The sequence below is a fragment of the Passer domesticus genome, chromosome 11 (assembly GCF_036417665.1).
Source record: "Passer domesticus isolate bPasDom1 chromosome 11, bPasDom1.hap1, whole genome shotgun sequence".
In the NCBI taxonomy this organism is placed as follows: domain Eukaryota; kingdom Metazoa; phylum Chordata; class Aves; order Passeriformes; family Passeridae; genus Passer; species Passer domesticus.
The window spans coordinates 19364632-19388010 of record NC_087484.1 but is presented as its reverse complement, the minus strand read 5'-3'; the positions used below and the strand labels follow the sequence as shown (position 1 = coordinate 19388010).

The following is a 23379-nucleotide window of genomic DNA, read 5'->3' as shown; positions in this document are numbered from 1 at the left end:
AGGACTACAGCACCTGGAGAGGCACATTTGCTATCTTCCTGTCACTTAAATGCAAATCACACATATACCAACTAAGAGCAGAGACATTTTAGAGGTGAAGCTCTTCCACTGGAAGTACAAAAACTGAGCAAGCCCTCTCCCAGCTGGAGAGGAAGGACAATGCTGGATAAAATAAACTTTCAGAAAGTAACTGTTGTCAGTACAGCTCTGATAACAGTAGCTCTAAATACCATTTAGAGACAGTTTTTCCTCCTTAAGATTGCACACAAGTCTGACCATGTAGGTATTTTCTTTATCAGTGGGCTACCCCGTGATCAGCTGATATCAAACCAGCCATAAATGTCAGAGATGCCAAATGCCTTAAAGGCAGGAGAGAAGTGCTAATGCTGTTGCTCAAACAAGGCCTTATTACTACTCCAGACAACAAGATTTTTCACTCCCACCCTCTTTACAGCCTTTAAAAAGACATAACAATCTGCTTACAACTTACTGTGTACAGCAGATCCTCTGGAGTTACAGGGCTGATGAAAATGGTACGGAGACATCGCAGGCAAGCTTCAATAAACTTCAGATCTGGCGAGAGCAATCCTATAAACATGGGCACATCAACCATTCAGTCTTTGTTTATTTCAGTACTTTAGGAACATTTATTGACACAGATCCATCAAGGGAGGAGTACCTTGCAATAAGGCTGGGATAATATGGCAGTCTAGGAGGGATTTGACATTGTTCTCTGTCCCCATGGCAAGGCTGCCCAGGACCACTGCACATTCTGTTCTCAGCTCCGTGCTTGAGGTCTCTTGCTGGAGTAAATACAGCAACCTGCAAACACAAGTATTTTTAGAGGAAAATTCATATGGAAGAGAAAATTTAAGTCTAATAGAAAATAATCTGAACTTTGCTATGCAAAACCTTAAAAGAAAGATGAAGACTCAGCAAAAGAGTAGAGTAACACTTCATTCACAACCTTTTCACACTGTGTGTTCCTACACAACTTTTATTTGGTGTAGGAAAAAAAACCCACTGTTCTTTCTTAAAAAGGTACTGTCACAGTACTGACATCCAGGATGGGCCTTCCAGGATAACAGGGAAATCCCAAATCTCAGCTGAAGGAAATGAGTTTGCAGTTTGAGGCTGATGGGAAAGGGAACCTTAAAACCTGATTACCATTGTGGGGATGGTTATCTTTGGCAGTGATTTCTTCTGGGTCACACCTGCAAAGTAACTCCACCACCAAGCACAAGCATGGGGTGGACTGAGGGCAATCTGAGTTTGGAACACTGAGAAATGATCACATAAGCAAAGAAAGCCCAGGAAAGTTGTATGTGCAGAGAGGCAGCTGTATTGGAGCTAAACAGGATCACTTCAAGCCTAAAGCCCATCTTGCCAATGGTGTCATTTGGGTCCCAATCTATTTGGATCCTTTCTACAGTATCAAGAAGCAAAATACATAATCAGTGGTATGTAAAATCATCACTAAGGAAAAATAACACTCCCTCAATCCTGTGGAATCAGGTGACGACAGGAAACAAAAGCTGCTGTGGTCATGTACAAACGTACTGAGAGATCCTTGCTAAAATTCATTGTGGAAAAGAAGAGAATATTGAGCTCCTATGTGGAAAGCACAATCTCATCTACTGTTCTAACCCTGGCTGACTCCTCTGCTGTATGTGTTGGTAAATATTGATCTAATTACTAATTAAAACATGTCAGTAGCAACAACCTTTTTAAAAACAGCTTTCAATAACCTAGAGGCCAATTTAGAAATTCAGAAATGCAGGAGTACTTCCTTCCATTTTCACTAGAAAGTCCTGAAAACCTGCTCTGTGTCTTCCCTGTACAGACCACACCAATGGCCTTCTCTCATTAGCAAGGCCTTCAACAAATAACCTGCTGCTTGTATGCAGAAATGTTCAGTCACAGAACCACAGGATCATTAAAGTTGGAAAAGTCCTCTCAGATCATCAAGTCCAACCATTAACCCAGCACTGCCAAGGCCACCACTGCCCCATGTCCCCAGATACCACATCCACACAACTTTTAAATCCCTGCAGGGATGGGGACTCCACCACCAATGCCCTGGGCAGCTGTGCCAGGGCTGGGCAAGCTTTTCCAGGAGGGATTTTCCCAATATCCAACCCGAACCTTCCTGGCACAGCTTGCAGCCATTTCCCCTCCTCCTGTCCCTGTTCCCTGGAGCACAGCCCGACTCCCCCCAGCTGTCCCCTCCTGTCAGGAGCTGTGCAGAGCCAGAAGGGCTCCCCTGAGCCTCCTTTTCTCCAGGCTGTTCCCCCAGCTGCTCCAGCCCCTTCCTCAGCTCCGTTCCCTTCCCTGGACATGCTCCAGCCCCACAATATCACGTCCTAAAAAGACTTTTTTCCCCAAAAGGATTTTTTAAAAATTCAAAAACACATGAAATTCTGAAGGCTTTTCTCTTCCAAGGAAAGTAATTGCTATTTTCTTTCCCATTAACGCCCCACACGTGGAACAAATGTTACAGTTCTGCTTCTCTTAAAGAGCAAAAATTAAACACATTGACTACACTCTAAAGTCTAACATGCTTAAAATAGAAAGCCTTACCTAAACTTTATAATTAGTGAAGATCAAAATTTAAGTTCCCATTTTACATACAATAAGTTCCTGAAATACTAATAATATCCTTTTCTAAATCTTTAAAATAAGTTTGAGTTCAGATCAGGTGTTCCACACAGCTAGACATGCATATTGTAATATTTTCTATTTCTGTCTTTAAAAGACAGAACTGACACCAAGTAACATTGAAAATTAGGTACTTCCATGACAAACTATAAAATTACAAAAAGTTTCAAGTGAGGAGAATCCATATAGTCACTAAAGATAAAACTTAAATAATAAAGTACTGTCCAGCATCAAAGACAAAGATCCACATGCTCCTATTGTCCAGGGGAACATCCTGGACTGGTTTGTTGTTCCCAAGCTCTAGCCTAGACATATTCAGCAAAGATGTAATGCAGTCCTCCTTTACATTAACATCATCAGGATAAAAAAGAAGAAAAATGGCATTTATATGCAGGGGACAGAAGGGAAGATTATAATTTGGATTTTGGGAACTTAAAAATATGATTAAGGTACTTGTTCATAGTTCAAATGTTCTAAGAACACAGCATCCCTGCATAACCTGGATCCCTGATCTGCAGCCTTACCCCTTATCAGCCAGCAGAAATACTGGAACAAGGCTGTGCTAGAACCATCACAACACACTTTGTGTGCTTAGGAGGAAAACAAAAGCACAGCCACACAGAAAAGGTTGTCTAAACAGCAAAAAGGTGCTAATGTTCTTGTTGACACTCTTCAGCCTGTGGTCCTGCAGTAAAGCTCATTACAACAAACAGGAAATTAGATAAACCTGATGGAAGGATCTTACCACATATAAATGAGCATTTTCCATGGTTTTAAAATGCAGTGTTTGGATTTTTTTCAAACTTCTATAAGGCTTCTTCAAATATTCTCCACTTACATTTATATAAAATACAACTTCTGCCCTTCTAAGGGCAATTAAGTGATTAAGGCTTTTTTTTTCTCAAGTGTTAGGAATGATATCCAGGAAATTCTATCCAAATGAGGAAGGACAGCAAATTCATCCAGAAAGACACTCCAATGGACTCCATAAACAATCAAGCCAAGAAACAGAAATGAGGTCAGCTGGAGGCATGATGCACACCTGGGAAAACCACGGATTACTTTAAAGTAGAAAACTTTCACAGGAAGAGCTGCTGAACAAAAGGGAAGTAGAGTGGCTTGGCAAGGAAGAGACCCAGCTGCACTTTCTCTTTCCTTTGATGATGACTGAGTCGGGTGAGATGCACCTGAGCTCTACACCATAAAACACATGTGCATGATTCAGACCTCCCCAGTCCAGTCTGAGCACCAACCTCACAGTTAAAAAGAAGTTAAATTCCCTTTTTCACATTCCTGCCCACTCACAAGTAGTCACAAAAATTTCTCCAGTTCCTAAAACACCTGGCAAGGAAATGAAACTCAGCACTTCCTCAAACCCCATAGGCAGGCATGTGGAGGAAGAGCCCAGGAAAACAGTTTGAATGCTGTGAAGCTTAAGACATCTTTCATCAAAGTATGTTAATAAATAAAAGCTTTAATTCAGTCATGATTAGCTGAACATTTCTTACCAGCCCCCTTGCAAAGGGGATGAATACTCTACTTGTGGAATTATTGTATTTTACTCTACCTTGGAAGATGCTTGCATTCCAGTCCGTTGCAAGAAGGCCCAAAAGCTGTTCCCTGAAAACCCCTGTGATGAACACACAGATGAAAGCACTGCTGGGGTGAGTGACCCCTGCTGGCTGACAGAACATGGAATAAAAACTCACTGCATGCAGAGAGGTGACCTCTGAACGTGCTGGAAGTCCCCGTGAGAGTCAACTCCAAACAGTGAATGGAATTAATGTATTGAGAATAGTTCAAACAAGACAGGAACACAAACTTTTTTTCAACCTGTTCTTTTTAGTGCTAAAAAGCACTACTTTTCAGACATAACAAGAAACAATCACTTTCCCCAGAACTTCCCAAAGACAGAACCAAGGATAATTTTAAAAGCCTTCAGAATAATTTCTGTACAATAATATCTAAAGTGACAAATTAAATACCTGGAGATTCTTACACAAGAAGACTCAAAAAATGAGTGATTTTTATGACTACTAGTCACAGAAATTTATTCTGGAGTGGGATGCCAGTTTCCCTTCTAGAAGGAATGGTAATTCCAAATCTCCAGAGGTTGGATCCAAGATACCTGGGCTAACTACTCCCTGAAAAGCCCTCCCTGAATGCAAAAATAACTGCTTCTGAAACATTTCACACAGTGCACAGTTTTTTAAAAGAGCCAAGTTGAGCAGTATGCAGGGTTATAAGTAGGGAAGCTGGCTGCACAGAGAGCTTTTCCCTTGGGAGTAAAACAAGGAGTCTCAGCTTGCAGCTCTAGTAATTTATCCTAATGCTTAGACATCCTCACTAACATTAATATTCCATGAGCTGTTCCATATACACCACAAAACCTGCATCCAGTCTGATCCTTCATGTAACTAAATCCACCTTTGGGGAGTTTCAATATCTACTGAGCTGCAAGAGGTCTGGATTTGAAACTCCACATTTTTCATAACTCCAATCAAGTTTTCCCTCCCCTTCCTCTTTAATGATGTTTCATTTGGAAACAGCCCTGGCTCCTCCCCTGGAGCCCTGTTTACAGCAGGAATATTCCCCCAGCACTCCATGGGTTCCTGCCCTGTTCCCACCAGGCGCTCCCAGCTCCCTCGAGGTGCCCACACTCCCTTCCAAGTGACTTGAAGGCTTCTGAGGTGGCTGCCTCTCCTCTTGGTTACTAGATCAAACCCCTCCATCCCAGTGCATCACCACTTTCAGATCTCCAGTCTGAGCTGAATTTATTCCAATGTTTCCCCCTAAGACTATTCCATGACCCACACAGCAAAACATAAATACATCCTTTCTTTGCAGCCATTTATACCACAATAGGAACACACAGCCCCTGGAACCAGAGATAAATTTACACCAACAGCACTCAGTTTTAACTTCCACAGCGAATTACACTGGTTCAGTTTAAGACTATTTTTGAGATTATAAAAGCCGTTTGTTCCACAAAAAGTGTGTTAATAGGCATTACACAAAGCAACATCTCCACCTAGTCTTGCTTCAACCATCTTATCACCTTGCTCAAGACTGGTGTCTTATTCCTATGTTCACCACTGGATGGTTCATTCAATTTACTTTGATAAAACACATTCAAACTTTATCCTAAATTTTCCAGAAATTCCTGTCTGATTTAGAATATCAGCCAGCTTATGACCACCATCTGAAAAACTACTGTTCATTAAAACAAACCAATTCTAAAAGTTTTTGTCTGAAGATCTCAAGTGACCTTATACGAAAAATCAAGCTGTTTTTACTTCCCATTCACCTGCAGTTTGATATACCCCATTGCATACAAAAAGATTACACTACAGTCTCACTGAGTTTGATATCACCATACAAAATCCTGCATCAGTACATGAAAGAGGATGTCAAGAACACATTTTTGAGTAGTTTTGTACAGATTTGACTCTTCCAGCTCCTTAAGAAGAAGTAACATGAGGTATCATAAAGCTACCTTCTACATTATAGTTTTAAACTTGAAACTTAAAATTAAAAAAAAACCACAATAGAAAAGGTGGCATTAGAAGTACATCTTGTATTAACAACCTTCTTTTTGCTATCAGAACAGGCACTTCAGAGATATGGGGTTGTACAGCTTCTAAACAACAGCTCTCACACAATTCTGCTGACTGCAAATGTTTGCCTTGACTCACCTGTACTCCACAGCTGTGTTAGAAGAATACCTCGCTCCAGTTACACACATCATCCTTGTGGAGAGAATTATTCCTCATAAAGAGATGTCTAATTATGCAATCAAGTCCTGACTCCTGACTTGATTTGATGAAAAGCAAAGGACAGCCATGGGAGAGCCTCTGCTCCCCACCTCTTTCAGCACCCTAAAGCAAAGCAAGCCTTGGAAAACCAGCAAGGCAGGTGAAGCTCCTTCCCCCAAGAGAGCAAAGCACAGCACCTGTGCACAGATCCCTGCCCGGAGGGGTGCATGACAGAAAATCCCAGTGCAAACTGCACAAAGAACACAACAAGGCATCAGGAAACAATTGTGTCCTGACCTCTTAAGGACAGCCAAGAAGTTTGGACTAAACACTCCCTAATGTTCATGACAGACCTCACAGTACTGAGTCCAAGTGCAGGGAGTTCCTGGAAGCAAGCTGGGAGCAGGCCAGGGACAAGGAAGGTCCCGGAAGATGTGCAGAGCTGCTAACAGCACATCCACTGACAGCCCCAGCAGAGGCCAGCCCTCACTCCTGCGGGCACCATGACAACCAGGTGGGCACAGAGGAGCACTGGAGGCATGAGGAGCTCTGACAGATCCTCAGGCCTTGCTCTGAGGCAGGATCAAATATGGAACCATTTGAAGTGGCTGTCCTGGTCCATTTTCCAGCTCCCACTGATGGGGATCCAGGGCACTGCCACCCCAGCAGCCCCTCAGCATTTCAAGGCACATTTCTCCACTGCTGTAGGGCAAGTCCTGCTCTCCCCATTCTCTGCTCATCTGTCTTGTTTTTAACCCCACAAAACAAGGCCTGCTTTTTGTGAGAGTTAAGTTTTGTGTGATTATTGAGCTGAGGCAGGTCTTAGTGCAGTCAAGCACAAGACAAGTGGAGGTGGGACATGGTCAGAAGCACCGAGGGTGGTTCTGAGAGGAGCTCTGTTACACCAAGCTGGCATTTCACCTGCACTGCCAGGGGCACAGCCACCTAAAGCACTTCCTTTCTCATCTTTTTTACCAGGTTACACAATTACCAAAGCAGCAATCTGTTATTCTTTTGGCAAACTCTAAAACAACACTGCCTGAAGGAATTTGATTATGTTTAACAATAAATCAAAACATAAAATTTAATGTTGCTGTGTTTACAGCCCTAGAAACAATGTAAAATTCCAATAAATTCTTACTAGTTTCACTTCCATAGGCAACCTAACAGTCTGCTGTGCAGAACTCAAAATCCAAGTGATGGAATGGAAGAGAGTCCTTCAGCTGTTCTACATGGCCTTTAAAATGTACTCCAAATAAATTTTAAAGATTTAAAAACCCAAGAGTTAAACAGAATCACTAATAAATGCCAGGGAAAGGTTAAAATTAGCTACACAAAATTCTTTGAGGTGCACCTACCTAGAGACAGCTTTGGGAAGAAGGGCACTACCACCTTAGAAAGCCAAATAATTGACTTTATGTGATAAGGGAACAATCAGCTGGAAGTTAGAAAATCATTTTCAGTAAGTGACAAGAATGATTTAGTGATTCTGTTAAAGGCCCTGGGTGGTTGGGACTAAGATTTGATTAAAAACTGTATTAATTTCGGAGCAAAGGAATAACTGAAGCTCTTAATGAAGTGGATTAGACTTTAAATGCTGAACTCTCAGCAATAATTAGATCAGCAATAACATCATTCAGGTAAGGTTTTTTGTCAAAATCACACAGAACAGAACAGGTAACTACAACAAACAGGAAGACAGAGCTATGCTCTGCTCACTGGAATTCAGCTTTGCCTTCCCTGTGCTCTGCCATCCCCACTGGAAGAAGGAAGGGAATGATCCCAGGACTGCTGGTCCTTTCAGTGCCAAACCAGCAATGCTGCATCTCTCTGGGTACCAAGAGCTGCTCCACAGACTGGGAACACTGACTGAGCAGGAACTTGCTCCTGCTCATTTCACTGAAGGGTTTTCTTTTCCAGTTCCACCTCTGTGAGCCATTTACAGCTCAGAGGATTGGGAGCCAGCAGCACTGCAGACTGCTGCTAGATGAACAGCGTTTAGTTAGTTCAGAAGCCCTGTTGAGATGACTCGGAAAAGAACAATTTACATTTGAACTGATGATTCCATCATTTCCCTGAGATTTAGGCTGTAAGAGGACTGACAGAAAGCATTAAATATTGAACTTGGACTCCGAAGAGGTGTCTGACGTGATAGACACACAAGCTGCAGGATTTGTTCTTATAAAACTGCTGAGCAAAGGGGCACACCAGCAATTACTGTGGAGTTCTTGGTCTCTGCTAGCACTAATGTGGGGTAGAAGGAAAAAAAAGCTGAAGGACAGTACAAGTAGGAAATTATTTTTACCAATGCTGTTGTGTCTTTAAGATCTGCCACTTAGCTTTAAGCAGCCTGCCACTTAAAGAACTTGGCCTTAAAATAACTTCTCCCCTCTAAACTTTAAAAATTGTATTTTCTAGGACTACTACTAAAAAGCAAGAATTTCAAAAAGTAACATTTCTGCAGCCTTGACAAGGGCCCAAGGCCAGCATTCCATGAGAATGGAAATTTTATGATTCTAGGAAGAGATATAGAAAATCACTTCTTAGGAAACAAAATCCACACACAAGCTGGCTATTTCCATTCTGAACATCCAGAGCCAAGTCTGTGCACACATTTGTACAGGTTTAACACCTCCTAGTTTTAAATTCCAGACATGGAAATTCTGCAAGCTTTCTTTAATCAACTTTGTTTTCCCTAACACCCTCTTCAGAACAAGCAGTCCAGAGATGACCACAGGTCAGACAACTTTCAAGGGCCCCAAAAATATTCATTTAAGGTATTGATACATGTCCCTTTCCAAAGATGACACCACTGAAGAGCCAGCTCTCAGGAGGCCACTGGCCCAGAAATGACAGGGATCCACCATTCCTCCACAGAACCTGCTTCCTTCGTAGGAAGATCTTCAAAGGACTTTGCATTTCTTTGCAATATTTTAAAATAATAGGGCTATTTCATATATTCCAGTAGTATTTGGCCCGATTTCAAACAAAAGATACCTCTAGACTTGTTTCCAAACACTGTACAAGTCTACTCTAATATTTGAAGATACTGTTTTCTTTTCCACTGAGTGACAGGTCTGAAGGGGTTCCTTGGGTCTAAAGAGTATTTTTGAAAGCTTGATAGAGGAATACTTGGGGAAGGAGAGAGAAGCAAGAAATGAGTAAAAAAACAAGCTGAACCACAGGACAAAGCTGCAGCAGAATTCTATCAATTCCCATTAGAGAAGAGAATCAACTTCCCATGAGAACCTGCAAACGAACTCTGTGAAAAGAAAAAGGTTCTTTAAGACATAAAGAATGCCATGTTAGTTATTCCTCCCCTCACTGAGGGAGAGGCCTGGCTTTGCAGACTGGAATTCCACAGGCCCCTGTACTCCACCAGCTCCACTGATCAGCAGGCACACCAAAAGAGCCAAAGGACTCCCCCCTCCTTGACAGAGAACAACCAAAGGGGTTCTCTAACCCAAACAGTCTATAATCTACTGAAGTCTGTCTGCAACACCTTGAGGAAATTGCAAAGCCTTCAGAAAGGCACCTGGGGGTAGATGATGCCAGGTTATAGCCAGGGAGGATGACCTTTGGTCACAATAACTCAATGTACTTCAGCTAGTTCTCCAGTCTGAAGAGCCTTTTCTGAACATCTCTAAAGAAACTTCTGGTCATTTGAGAATAACTTGTCCTGAAGAGAGGACAAGTATGATAGTTCACTTTTTAACATTTCCCAGGGCCAGTCATGTCTCTGCAGTTGTAGATTAACTGTATAATTCACCTAGACAGCCAGAAGGCATTAACAGCAATGAAGAAAAGAGCACTTTTGAATTTTCCTTACTGGGCAAAAGCAAGCAACAGCAAAAAGCAGGATAACTGAGGGAACAGAAGTCCTACAAAATGTAAGAATGGGCAGATTCTAGATTTGGAAGGTGAAGGTCTTCTGTAGCTTTTAAAATGGGAACCACAAGAATCAGCAGGACTTGCAAAAACCCTTAAGGCCTGTTGCTGATAGAAATTCCATAAATTTCTCATAATCTTCAACAAATGCTCATTTTCATATTTTCATCTCCTGTGAAGTCTTCTCTTCACCTGTTTGTAGCTGGTCAAAAGGGAAGATAACCCAGCAGGTTTTGTACAGGGGTGGCCCCACTGCTAATCCCTAGAGAATTTCAAGGGCCAGCATTGGCACAAACTCAGTGTGTCAGTGAGAAGAGACTCTCTGCAAATAAAAAGCATTTTTGACAAGACAGCAGCAGCAGCTCTCAGGCAGAACAGTTTTGGACCTGGTTGCCATTTAAGCAAAAAGATACAGGTGGGTGCCACACTGACAGCACAAGGACTGCAGTGCTCAAGGTTTCCATTCCACATTGGTGCAAACTGAGGCTGAAAGAAAGCTAGAGGAGAAGAGAGATGAAATGAAAGCTGTAGTAGCAATCTAGGAGTTAAAGTCACCTGCTCAATTTGTACTAGTGGAATCAGGGTCCAGAAAATGTTAACATCAGCTGAAGCAGCAAGGTACAATAAAGTATAATCAATGGTTTTTAATCCTCTGAAGCAAGTGGAGCAGACAAGCAAATTATGTCAGATGTTTTTCAATATTTTAAATTAAATCTTAAACATAACCTTACACATTTTCAGTTATGAACTCACCAGGCAATTGGCTGAAGAACAGGATTAAGATACAACCACTGCATCCATCATTAATATCAATGTCAAAAAAATAGATTTTATTCCTGAGCTGATAAAGTTCAATAAAAACACCAAGACTACTTTAGAGAATTCTATGAAATTCTAAATGAAAAGCATTACTCAACAGCCTGTTCTGTAATACATGAGTTTAACAGATATTTCAAGTGTCTCTCAGTTACATTAAAGAAAATATTCAGTCAACTACAATCAAAGTTAAAACAAAAAAGTGCCTGTGATCGAAGGATCATTATTCCAGACCTGTTTTGAATCAGTGAAAAGGAGAGTAGCAAAGGACATACCTTGGAACTGCTCCCAAAACAATCAAGTTGGCTTTTTGTTTGTTGTTTCCAATTACAGCATTTTTCATATCTCTGTAAATCCAGAAAGAAAAACAAACCCTGGTAAATTATGCTGAGGTACTGAGGGCTTATCTATAGAATTTACTATTTCCATGAGGCTTATCAAGCAGTTTTCCACATGTCCATGCTGCAGCTACACACTGGGCAGTGCTTCAGGGCACAGTTTCCTCAGCCCACAGGAAAATACCCCAGAGCTCTGGGATTCCACTACATCCCAACTCCTGCAAGTAAGCAAAAACCCAAACTATCTCACATGCACGCCATAAACCAAGAAGTCTTATTACTGAGAAAAACTAGATATACTGGTTCTTTGTGCCCACATTGTCACTAGACTTCTAAAACAATTTAAATACCCCACTACTGGTTGGAAAGTCAAATATTGGTAATTTAAAGTATTAACTGAATAGTCTACTGGGTGCAGGGAAAGGCAAGCTAAGGAAAAGGAACGAGGAACCATCACCAGTCTCCAGAGACCAGGCTTTTACTCTCTTCACCCCAGGCTTCCTTTCATGTATTTCAGCAGGACACCTAAACATCTGTACATCAAAATCTCAGGAATTAAATGGAAACCAGAGCATTCTCCCACTTGAGAGTCACTGCAAGGTTACACACATTACAGGCATTCATACTGTGGTACCAGAACATGGGATGCACTTTGGAAAGTGGACACTGGTTGCACACACTAAGAACTCCTATGAAAACCTGTGATTTGCAACCTTGTTCAGAAAATTCCTACTGCATCTTAAAAACTGTCACCACCTGCTCTTTCTTCTCTTCAAATGAGCACATTGAGCATACATGAACATCCAGAGAATCTGAAAGCAAGCTTGCAACTTAAAACTGATTTACGAAAATCAAGATGATTCATTTCTAGGAAGCCTTCTAGCTGTTGGGGCCTTTAAGAGCAGAGAATAAAGAAAGATCAACTTCAGGTAATTCTTTATCATCAAAAACCCAAAACTAGATTGATTATAGTGTTAGCAGCAAAGTTGATAAGTTAATCACTATGCATATAATTTACTCAATTTGGGAGTGTTAGTGGTTGCTTTAAGTGAGCACATTTTCTTGCCTCTATATCTCTCCCAGCTGCTATCTGCAATTTTAAAGAAATGTAGAGCAGCCCTGTCCTGTAAGGCCTGCCCTGGCCAGCAGGAACACTATACAGTCCTTTGGTGTGCACTGAAAAAGCAGATTTCACTGCACCAAGGAGCTGTCCCAAGTGCCCCAAGTTTAACAACTCCCTCCACTAGAATTGTACAATACTTCTTAGCCAAGGCAGGCAGCACCTTACTGGCACAAACAGGACCTGCATAAAGCTCAATTAGAAAAAGGTAATTGTTCTCCTGCACTTTCTCCACATGCTCTCTCCTTGCATGCACAAGAGTACTCAAGGAATTCCAGGCCACCTCCAAGTCTAGCTGTGATCTCAGAGCTCCAGCACAGGAGCATCACTAACACAGCTCAGCTGCAGTTCAGTGCACCCCTGAACCCAGCAGATCAGGAACCTCCCTGCCAAGGAGCCACCACTGAACAGCAACTGGCAGCCCAGCACAGCTCCACTTAGCTCAGCATCGGTGGGAAATGCTGCACCTCCCTGCTGTGTCAACCTAAGGTGGGCAACTTCACACCACGAGGCAGGAGGCAGAGGAGAAAGAGCAAGGTCAGGAGACAGGCTAAGCTGGAAGCCCCTGAGAATTCCACAAATGGACTTGAAGTTGTCACTAAAATCAGAAACAGTACTTCAGTGGTTTCTATGCTGAACCCTTCACATTAAAGGTATTTTTTTAAAGCTTGTGAAATACAAGAGTCAGTCCAAAACAGTGGCAGAAGCAAGGGTCAGATGTTTCAGAGGAATAAGGGAAACTGCACCAACAGATGTGTCAAGTTCAGATACTGAAGTGCTCAGGCCACTCCAGGACTTCTGAAGAGGCTGCCTGTCCCTGCTGCCCTGAGACACCAGAGCCATCAAAAGCTGCACCATCCCCACAACCTGCAAAGGCATCTCAGGCAGCTAAAGAGGAGGCACTAACCAAGCACCCTGCAAATTAACAAATAGATTTTGGTGTTGTTTTAATACCCTGTGCTTGTGATTTACATTGTATTTTGTGTAAAACAAAACAAAACTGAAAACAACACTACCCAACTTTTGTGACTCCTGCCCCAATCCCCAACAGAACGGTTTGTTAACATCATAACCATTTAATAAGTATTCCCTATTAGAATTTGACTTAGAGACCCTTTCACAAGTGGCAGGAGCATGGCCAAGTTCCATAACACTCAAGTGGAGAGGGGTAGTGAGGGCACAGTCCTGATCTGTAAATTATTCAGATTAATTTCTCCATCCCATGTTCATAAAGTTCCTCAGAAAAGTTATGTCAAATAGGTAAATGGTACAAGCTTGAGATTTTTGACAGATGCAACACATGTACATTTGACCAACTTCAACTTGCAGGCAAGCCAAATACCTTCAGATTGATAACATGGCCAAAACCTGTCAGACAGGACTCAAAGGTCCCCATGTCTGTGTGCACTCCCAAGCTCCCTGCCACGCTTCTCTCTTCCAAGCTGCCATCTACAGAAATGACCCCATTCAACACACAGCAAACTGTGGATATGGAAAGCAAGAACACCCTTAAAATGCCATATTCAAATGCTGCATAGTAGTAGACTTTTGTTGTGTACTATGAAAAATAATTATGTAGTTCCGTATGATAATTTATAGAGATTTTCCTGATCAAGAAGCTAGTTCCCTAAGAAGCAAGGAACTACCATATGCTGTCCTGGACTACCAGGTCCTTGGTGAATCACAAACCTTGGAAAAGCTGAGGGCAACTCCCATATTCAAGAACATTACCTCCAACAAGTTCCAGCTTGACTGATTTCACATCCAAGACATCATGAGATACATCCAAGGGAAAAAAGCAGCAAAGATCACTATCTTGTACAAAAGGCAACAAAGAAGCCTCAGAAACTCAGTCCAAAACTAACCCCCACTTTATTTCCACATGTCAGGCACCCTGCTCCCATTTCCTCTGTGCAAAGGAGTCCTTGGCATGAGGAAAAAGGGAGCAGCAGTAACAGTGCAGCTACAGGGAGAGAACTTCAGAAGCACAAACCATCCCTGGTGACTCCAGGCCTAACCTGTGACAGGACCATGATCCAGAGGGAGATGCAGCCTTTCCAACTCCCAGCTCCAAGCTCAGGTTGTGAGCCAGCTGCCAGGCACCAGCACAGCTGGAGCAGCCTCCCAAGAAAACCTCAGAGCTGGCACCTGCACCCACAATACCTCAGCACCAGGGAGTTTCTCAGCTCAGAACAGCAGCTCTGTGGAGAGTCAAAAGACAAACCTGAAGCTCCATAAAATAGAGCCCTTAAGATGCATTTGAGGTTGGCTGGGTTTTTGGTTTGGGCTTTTCTAATATCCTGAATATTAAATCTTAGTTTACGTTCAAACTAAATTCCAAATAATTTAATAAAATAACCTGCATTACAATCAATTTAATGCATAGATTTAAAATCTGATATTTATGCTGACATGTATTATAGTGCAATAAAGTAATTTACATGGAAAAAACCTGCAAGAAGGAATAACACAGGCTGCCAACAATAAGATACTGCAGAGCTCCTAGCTAAGTGCTTGGGAATATTGCTTCCTGAAGTGCTAAACCAGCTTTTTCAATCTCTTATTGCTTCTTAAAGAAATAAAAACATCGTTTCATCAGCTGAACGCATGACAATTCAGCTCTAAGTTACGAAACAACCTAGAGACTGGAAAAGTAGAAAGAGTGATTTTCTTCCTACAAACTTGAGAAAAGCAGAAAAAACTATCAGGTGGTGGGTGTGGTGTTTATCAGCTCTAACAATGTTTTGGAACATTGCAACCCAAAAGCAATCAGTTCAATTAATTAGCTATAAATAAAGTGCAGTGCATGCTAGAATATGAACACAGCATGAGTGTTTAAAGTATTTTACAAGTACATTAAACTAAAGAAAAATCTAATTTCCATCTAAATACAGCTTGACAAGATTTACAAGAAGAGCTAATTTGCCAACTGTGTATGAAGTTCTGGTTTTATTCCGATATTTAATATGTAATTGTTTAAAGGCACCAGATATAGTCACTTCAGACAAGCAAGAAGTGACATTAACTATAACAGTCTGCAAGTAAAATATGGTCTTTCAGTTTTAATGATTCCTAACCAATAAAAGCCAATATTATTAAATTACTACATCCTGAGAAAATTACTATTACAGAAGGAAGCTGAGGCGCTGACCTTTATCCTGCGCAGAAGTTACTGAAGTTCAACATCTTAATGAAGTCAGTTCCAAGTTTGGGACTCCTCCCATAGGATAAAACCCCAGTGAAACACAAGAGTGAGCTCAGGTCCCAACTGAGAAAGAAGAGACTTTCACAGCATCCCCAGTGAGCTCCCATACCTTCATCTCTCCTGCAAAAGAAATCCTGAGAAAGCAGCCTGGATACAAGGACAAGGTGACCATTTGGCACTACCTCCATTTTTAAGTACAGTAAATCAAGCACAAACAGAATAAATCATAAAATTCTGCTAGGAAGCCCTGGACCTTTCCTACATCACCTTCCACCAAAGCAACACAAAAGATCTTGAAAGGAGCCAGAGTGACTTGAGGAAGCAGCCACAGGAACTCCACAGAAGAAGAGGAAATAAACAGCCTGCATGACATTTCCTCATCTTATGGCTTTTGAAAACAGCAGAGAGCTGTATCTCAGGGGTTCCTAGACAGAAAAGGGTAACAAACACGAGCTCAACAATCACAGAAGGAAAAGTAGCCCATGGCACCTCCAGCCAATGCTTTCACTTTTAGTATGAAATAGCTCCAAGAGATTCTGAGCCAGTTATGCAGGCAGACAAAGCTCCCAACACAAAGCACTGTCAGGGCTGGAGATTTATCTAGCAGGGGCTGTCCAAAGTCACAACAGAGCAACACAAAGCAGCGTTCTCAAAGGTTTCAAAAACTCAAAATGCAACCTTCTAAAAAACCGAGGTACTGCAGCTGATACAGGGACACAACTCAGACAAAAACCAGCTGCCCCAGCTGCAGGAGAGTTTCTAAGTTTCAGGATCATATTAGCACATGGCACCTGTACTGGCTGGACTACAGCCAGAAGCTCACTGGGGAGGAGCTAAGTTTGGATAACTATGCTTCCTACAGCTTTTGTCTCCTCCTCCTCCTGCTTCCTTTCCTCTCCTCTCCCATTTTTATAGATGGATGGAAGGCAATGTCAAGATTTAATGACCAGTTTTTGCATGTCAAAACACACACATCACTACTGTCACTGAATTAATTTCTAAGATGGATACTACTATGGCTTGAAGCTGTTTTCTACTCCTTTAGTAAGTAGAGACCAACATGACTGGTCCAATCAAGTGAATAAAATTTTACAAACTCCTATCAATTCAAGCAAACCCCAAAAGTCCTAAATCAACTTATTTTTACAGTTAATCATCAAGTTGGGAAGCAAAGTTTCAAGATTTCTAATCCCATTCAAAAATATCAGTTGATACAACAAAAAAGATGATTTTACACGAAAGAACAAAGCAGCAAAGCAAAACAGTGTTACTCAACTCCTTTGAATTTCAACACTTAGAAACTGTGACACAATCAACATACAGTGCAAACTAAAAAAACAACATTTAAACAAAAGCCCCTCATTCCATGGTTGTTCTCAATAGTAATTCTGCAGTCTCAGTGCATAAAATCAAAGTGCTGTAGAAAAATAGCACCTGGCTATAATTACAGCACTGCAGAACAGTAGAATTTAATACACATAATGCTAAAAGTGATCATTTACTCCAACTCCTCCAGATCTCAATGCCATTGAAAACGCTTGAACTCTTATCTCAAGTATCCTCTCTGCAGAAGCAAATTACCATGTCAGGAGCTTCCTGACAAAGTCTACCAAACAGAAAAGGAGGTGTTCCAGTGACCCATACCTGTAGCTAGAGATATTGACAGCTTACTCCTACCCTGAATTTATCCTGCTTTCCAGTGCTCCTCTTGCTGTGTGTGCCAGACTGAAGAAACCTCTCATACCAAACCTTCACTTCCACACAGGAGTTTACATCCAATTCACATGCTGCCCTTCTGACCAAGCTTAACAAGGTCAGCTCTCCATGTCTTTGGCTACAGTTTAAACTCAAGTTCCTTTCCAGTCTCTACCTGGACTGACAAAAGGGAGATGCTGCTTTTCCCACTCTCCCAAGCATGTTTTATTGTCTCATCCTTTGCACTGAGTCTGGAAATGGTGCTACAAGTTGCATGAGATCAGTAATGGAGACAATTTGCCTCCCTCAGCCTTAAGAACAATGTAACCCAAATGTAAAGTTAGTGGTGGATGGGAGTTCAGCTAACTTCTATTATGTAACCAGGATAAACTTTAAAAAACAAACCAACAAAACCACACAAACCATAGCTGGAGAGAGCTCTGTATTATCAGCATTTCAATTTCAGCATCAATCTCTGCTATTTAACCACACTAGGTCCTAAAGTATTATCTGAACAGAGGTGTGGGCAAAACAGCTGCAGCTCAGCAGAACTCTCACAAATCCTCACTCAGAAAATCCCTGCTCTGTGATGCCAGGTCAGCAAAACATTTCTTTCACAACTGTCCCAAAACAGCCAAACCACGTGAAAAGAGCAGCTCCACCACTGCTGCTTCACATGAATGACCCAAAATATCAAAATACAAGTAACTGTGGTATCTTTTTTTTTAATGTCTCTATCTTTCTCCAAGGATATTTCACTTCCCAGTGCGCAGTTTAGCTGTGCATCTCACAGCTTCAGCAAAAACTGAATGAAATTTCATTAAACCAAGAGGTATCTGTAACACTACATTTTACTGCACTATTCTTCATTCACTGTCTCTTTATTTAAAGTTACTTTTGCCCACTGCCCCATTTTAAACCCACTACTCTTTGTCTACAGAATGTCGCTCACCACAAGTGATCTACATGGAGAAGTTTTGAGTTTCATTCAGGACAGAAAATGCCTTAAAATGGCCTTGCAGCATGTGTTTGGCTGTTTTAAATGTGAGCTTGGAATATTGTTTGACACTGTCCACTGTACCTTAGGCCAACAACCACTGAAGGATCACCAAACCCTACTAATTTAACATAGCTACTACTCATTAGATTGTAATAATCTGAAGTCTCTCTGTCATAAAGTAAAACTTCTGATTTTTATCTCCACATAGCTATCAGAGCTAAGATGATGTACTGGCCTAGTCAAGCCTAAATTCCCTTTCTCAAATGGGTGTTACTCTACTCTTATTAGAATAGAAATTCCCTAATATTTATATGCCCATAAACTCTCTCATTCTGGAGTTTCTGGACATTTCAGATAAATGACTGTTTGAAGTATATTTTAGCAAGTAATTCTATGAGCTACCCTTCCTGCTATAATCCCCCAAGAAAAGTTTTTCAACAGTTGACATTATCAGCTCAGCACCAAAAAGACACCACACATACTACAGTTGGCTGAATCATCTGGTATACAAATTAACTGGAAAGCAGGTTCTGTCCCTTGTATGTTACCAGAAATATCAACCCTTTATGTTAGCATAAAAGTTCCATATTGCAAATGGAAAATGTGCTTCTTTTGGAAAGCTACTAAATTCAAATTTTTAATTCTGATTCCAATCAGTGCAAACTGGCAGCTTGGAACCAGAAACTCCAACGCCAGATATGAAGAATCACAACCTCAGCAGCATTGCTGGCTCTGTGGCACTTATCCCTTGGGCCCAACCTACAAATTCAGTCTTTACAACACCCCCCACCCCCAAAGGGCAGAATTATTTCTCCCCCAGCTGCCTGCTGCTTGCACCCTCCCTTGCAGGCAGCCACTGCCTTTGTGTACCAGATTAACCAGGGGAAGGTAAACTCTGAAAGGCCATGCAATGTTCAGCTGTGCTCAGCCTGAGCTCTGTTACTGAGTCCCACCTCAGCACTCCTGTGATTCCCTATCCTTCCTCTCCAGCTCCATCAGCCAGTCTGACAGAGGCTGTTCCTGCTCCCTCCTCTGACTCTGAGCCTCAAGCCATGACAGCAACAGCATCACCACACTGAGGGCTGTTTCAACAGAGGGGTCTTGGAGAAAAGTGGCTTCACAGCCATCTCAAAAGTAGCAGTGAAATGGAGTCAATAACCATCATTCTCTCATGGGCTCAGAGCAGTACATGCAAGGCTTGAAATATTAAACATCCCTGTGAGGCTCAAGATTGTTGGCCAAATCTCATAGGTACACCTGAAGTTTAGCCCACCTCTAAATATTACACCAGGTGTTACAACACATACCAACTTACGTGCCAAAAAAAAGCTATTCTGCATATGTACCTTTTGCTGCATTACAAAAAAATGCAAAAGTGAGAGTGCCTTTTCTCTGTGACAGGAACACACTTGCATTGAAGTGCACCTCCCTCTCTTCCCTCTGTCTACACCACCCTTCCACCTGACTACAAAAACCACTGCACTGAAAGACCCTCTTCACAGAGCACTACTTAATGCTCAGATGTTTAAGCCTTTCAGGTCCTCCTCTTCCTCCAAAAAGCCTTCTTTCACAGCTCAGCTCTCAGAAAAAAAACAAAACAACAAGCAGAGGAGTGCACCCAGCACTACCTAAACTGCTCCAATTTCTGTCACATCCTGCAGCTTCCCCACTCCGAGCCACAAAGAGCCCAGCCTGCAGTTCACAAAGCACCAACAAGGGACTCAGGAGCCTCCTCCCTCTATGAATGACTCTGCACAAAAACAATGCTTCAAAAAATTACATCAATTATTGGCTTATTGTTAGCCAACAACACCTCCAAGTTTCAGGGAGGATATTCATTTACTACAGTGTACTGCCTAGGAGACAACAGAACTGACCCAAATGTACAGGGGCAAACTATGACAGGAACAACCCTCTAAGGACTGCTCTATTTCCACATGGCCAAGGGAATATGCACAAAACCAAAAAAGATTCTGCAGAAAACTGAGGTTCACAAGTGCCCACTGAGACTGAAAATCTGATGCAGTTGTTAGAGATGCAAAATGTGGAAACATGTGCTGTTCATCACTTAGTGTTACAGAAAGTTTAACAGACAAGAAGAACAAAAACAAAAAGTAGCCCCTTCACAACTTTCTGAAGAGAGGTAACTGTTGCTCCATTAGAACCCAGATGGGAATTTCCTCTCTTCCCACTTCATGAAGTTGCCTCTCATATTTCAGAGTTTTTGTGGTGGTTATGTGTGAACACTGCACTGATGATCTTTCCAACAGTCATAGCTGAGAACACAGCACACTATTACACAGCCATCTAAACCTGTGCCCAGAGCATTTAACACACACCCAAACTACAAAAATGAAATAGTTGGATGCAAAACACACACTGTGTGAGGACCATGTGCCATTTCTATAGGATGTTTCTTTCATTGTGCTGAGAAATAAAATGCTCACACAAGGCTGGAAAACACTTGTCTACTAATTCCTGCTGGCCATAAAGGACAGGAACAGCAGTAGCACAGGAATTCTCAGTGCACCACAAGGATGGTAATTTACAAGTCTTAAAGGATGACATCCTCTGACTGCTGAGGAATAGCCTGATGAACAACAGCTGGGACCTTGAGTAAGCCAGGCTTGTCAGAAAAGATGCTCCTTTCAAACCCAGCCTTGAGGTGGGATTACACAGTTCTCCATAAAATGATATACTGCCACTTTGAAGGCACCAGGCTAAATGTAATCATAATAAAATGTCTCTCAAAGAAGCCCCTGACCAGCAAAAAAATTAGAGGATAAAAACAGGTATCAGTCTTGCATCTGAACAATGTGGTTCTGAGCTTAATAGCAGGTGAAAAGCAAATGACAGTCTAAGGATCACAACCCAGATATGCTTTAAAAAAAATACTGCAAAGCACAAAATGATCCTGCGGGAACAACCTTGGGACAAAGGAAGCTCTTATAAAAGCACAGAAATTTACAGAACCACTTCTGTTCTGTTCCTCTGCCAATAACAGCAAAACACTAAAGAGAACCTCAGAGAGACCACAGCATTTAATGCACTGCAGTATCTGTGTGAGGCAATGTAAGCACTGCCAACACAAGCTGCACACCTGACATCAGTGCTGACCTTGCAGAATGCACTCTGAGCACACTGGAGAAAACCTGAGCTCTACAACAGCAAGAGGGAAGGGTCACAGGAGCACCTAAGGAGACACAAAGCAAACCTGTACAGACCTCTCAAGCATAAGCACGGCCACAATTTAGAGTCCAGGTTTACAGAAGGGAACTTCTATATCAACCTTGCCCATCTACAAAGACAGCAAGTTAAAGGTAAATACACACACTGCCACACAGATGTGGGTATGGAGAAGGGCCTTGAACACTTTAGTGCACCACCAGGGACAGTAGTCATCTCAACTTCTCAAATCCTGAACAGAAATTCAGGATTTAGTGGCAGGTACAATTCTCCCTTTCCTATCCACTACCCACATCCAGATGAGCATGACAGAAATTATGGGAACAGAAGTTCTGCAGGAAACTTGACATTTTGAAATAAGATCAATAGATCCACATGCAGCAGTAATGGACAAGGAAATGGTTTCTGTTTTCCCAGTAGAAGGAAAATCAAAAAGCTCTTAACCAGGTAAAGCTTTATTGTCTGGACAAGGAAAACTCTGAACATCACCTCTCTGAAAATTCATGGGAAAGCAAGGAAAAAAAGGAGATTTAATCATTTAAATGCTTTTAGAATATGTAATTAAAGCTTTCTCAAGTTACAAGATGAAAACTGGACTGGCATGATTTTCAAGTTCAGGAAGCATTTAGGTACATTTTACCTTTATCAATGCTCATTCAGAAGTTGGGTTTAATTAAAATTACAAGGATGCAATGAAAAAAGCCTCAAGCCAAGTTATTCATTCAAGCATACAAAAAACAGCACTATCATAACTGAAGACAATCGGCAGAAACAAAGCCTCTTACAACAGCCCATTTTCTGATCCTTGATATTCATACAGTTCCATCAATCAAAATAAAAATCTAGGTCATCAGTATTTCCAGCCAGGATGCAGGGAAAAACCAGCACATCTTAGGAAACAAAGATTTTCTGCAAAGGATGCAGCATATCTGGTAAAGCTTCTGACAGGCACTTCTGGAAAAACTTTAATCCTTTCCTACTCCACCCCAAATACCAGATCATTCTAACTTCAACATCTCTGCATATACCCTGAAATCAAAGAAAGAAGGACAAAGCAGTATTCTTCTGCCCAAAAAGAATCCTGGACTGACAGAAATTTTTAATGTATACATTACTCTATATTCCATCTTTTATATATATTTTTATATTCTTTCATATTCTTGTTCTATCTTTTATATAATTTTTTTCTAAATTGGACTGTCACACACCCACCCACCACGACTGGAAAAACAACACATCTGCCACAAAGGACTGGCTCAGAGTCTGTAAAGATACTCTCACAAATAAGATTTTAGCCAGAGCATCACAAATACAGTTTTACCATCCAAATCTGCCCTATGAGAGATTTTGTGAAATAAATTGGTATTTTCTTGTCTTTAAATACAAGAAAAGGATCTCAGCATAGAATCCACTGACACCCACAGACCAGATGAATTTCAGATGTTACCCAAGACAAAGATACTGCCTAAAACTCCTGTTTCTGGGAGATCAGTTATACTGCAAAAGATGAATAACATATCAAAAGACAGGGAAGGGATTACCAAGGGTTGTGGGCTCCAGTCCTTTGAAAAGGAAGGAGAGCAGGGACGGAGAACCAGCCATGGCTCAGAGCATCTGCCAGGGAGAAAAGAGGGGCTAAGTCACCCCACTGGGACACTGGATGAGACACATCCTTCCCCAGGACCACCCCACCACCCTTATGAGGAGGGGAGCACAAA

At 41.6% G+C, this 23379-nt stretch overlaps 1 protein-coding gene across 5 annotated transcripts in view; it reads right to left on the bottom strand.

Moving 5' to 3' along the window:
- ARMC8 (armadillo repeat containing 8) overlaps positions 1 to 23379 on the bottom strand; it is a 60187-nt gene that overhangs the window by 33597 nt on the left and 3211 nt on the right. For 2 of the 5 annotated variants that reach the window (XM_064435599.1, XM_064435600.1), the window contains exons 3-5: positions 11393 to 11464; positions 680 to 822; positions 491 to 588 (exon numbers count right to left, since the gene is read on the bottom strand). In XM_064435599.1, coding sequence (XP_064291669.1) covers positions 491 to 588; positions 680 to 822; positions 11393 to 11464 — 313 coding nt within the window. Of the gene's footprint in view, positions 1 to 490; positions 589 to 679; positions 823 to 6353; positions 6483 to 11392; positions 11465 to 23202; positions 23276 to 23379 lie in introns of those variants that run through there. The other 3 variants (XM_064435602.1, XM_064435603.1, XM_064435601.1) reach the window with 3 other exon arrangements.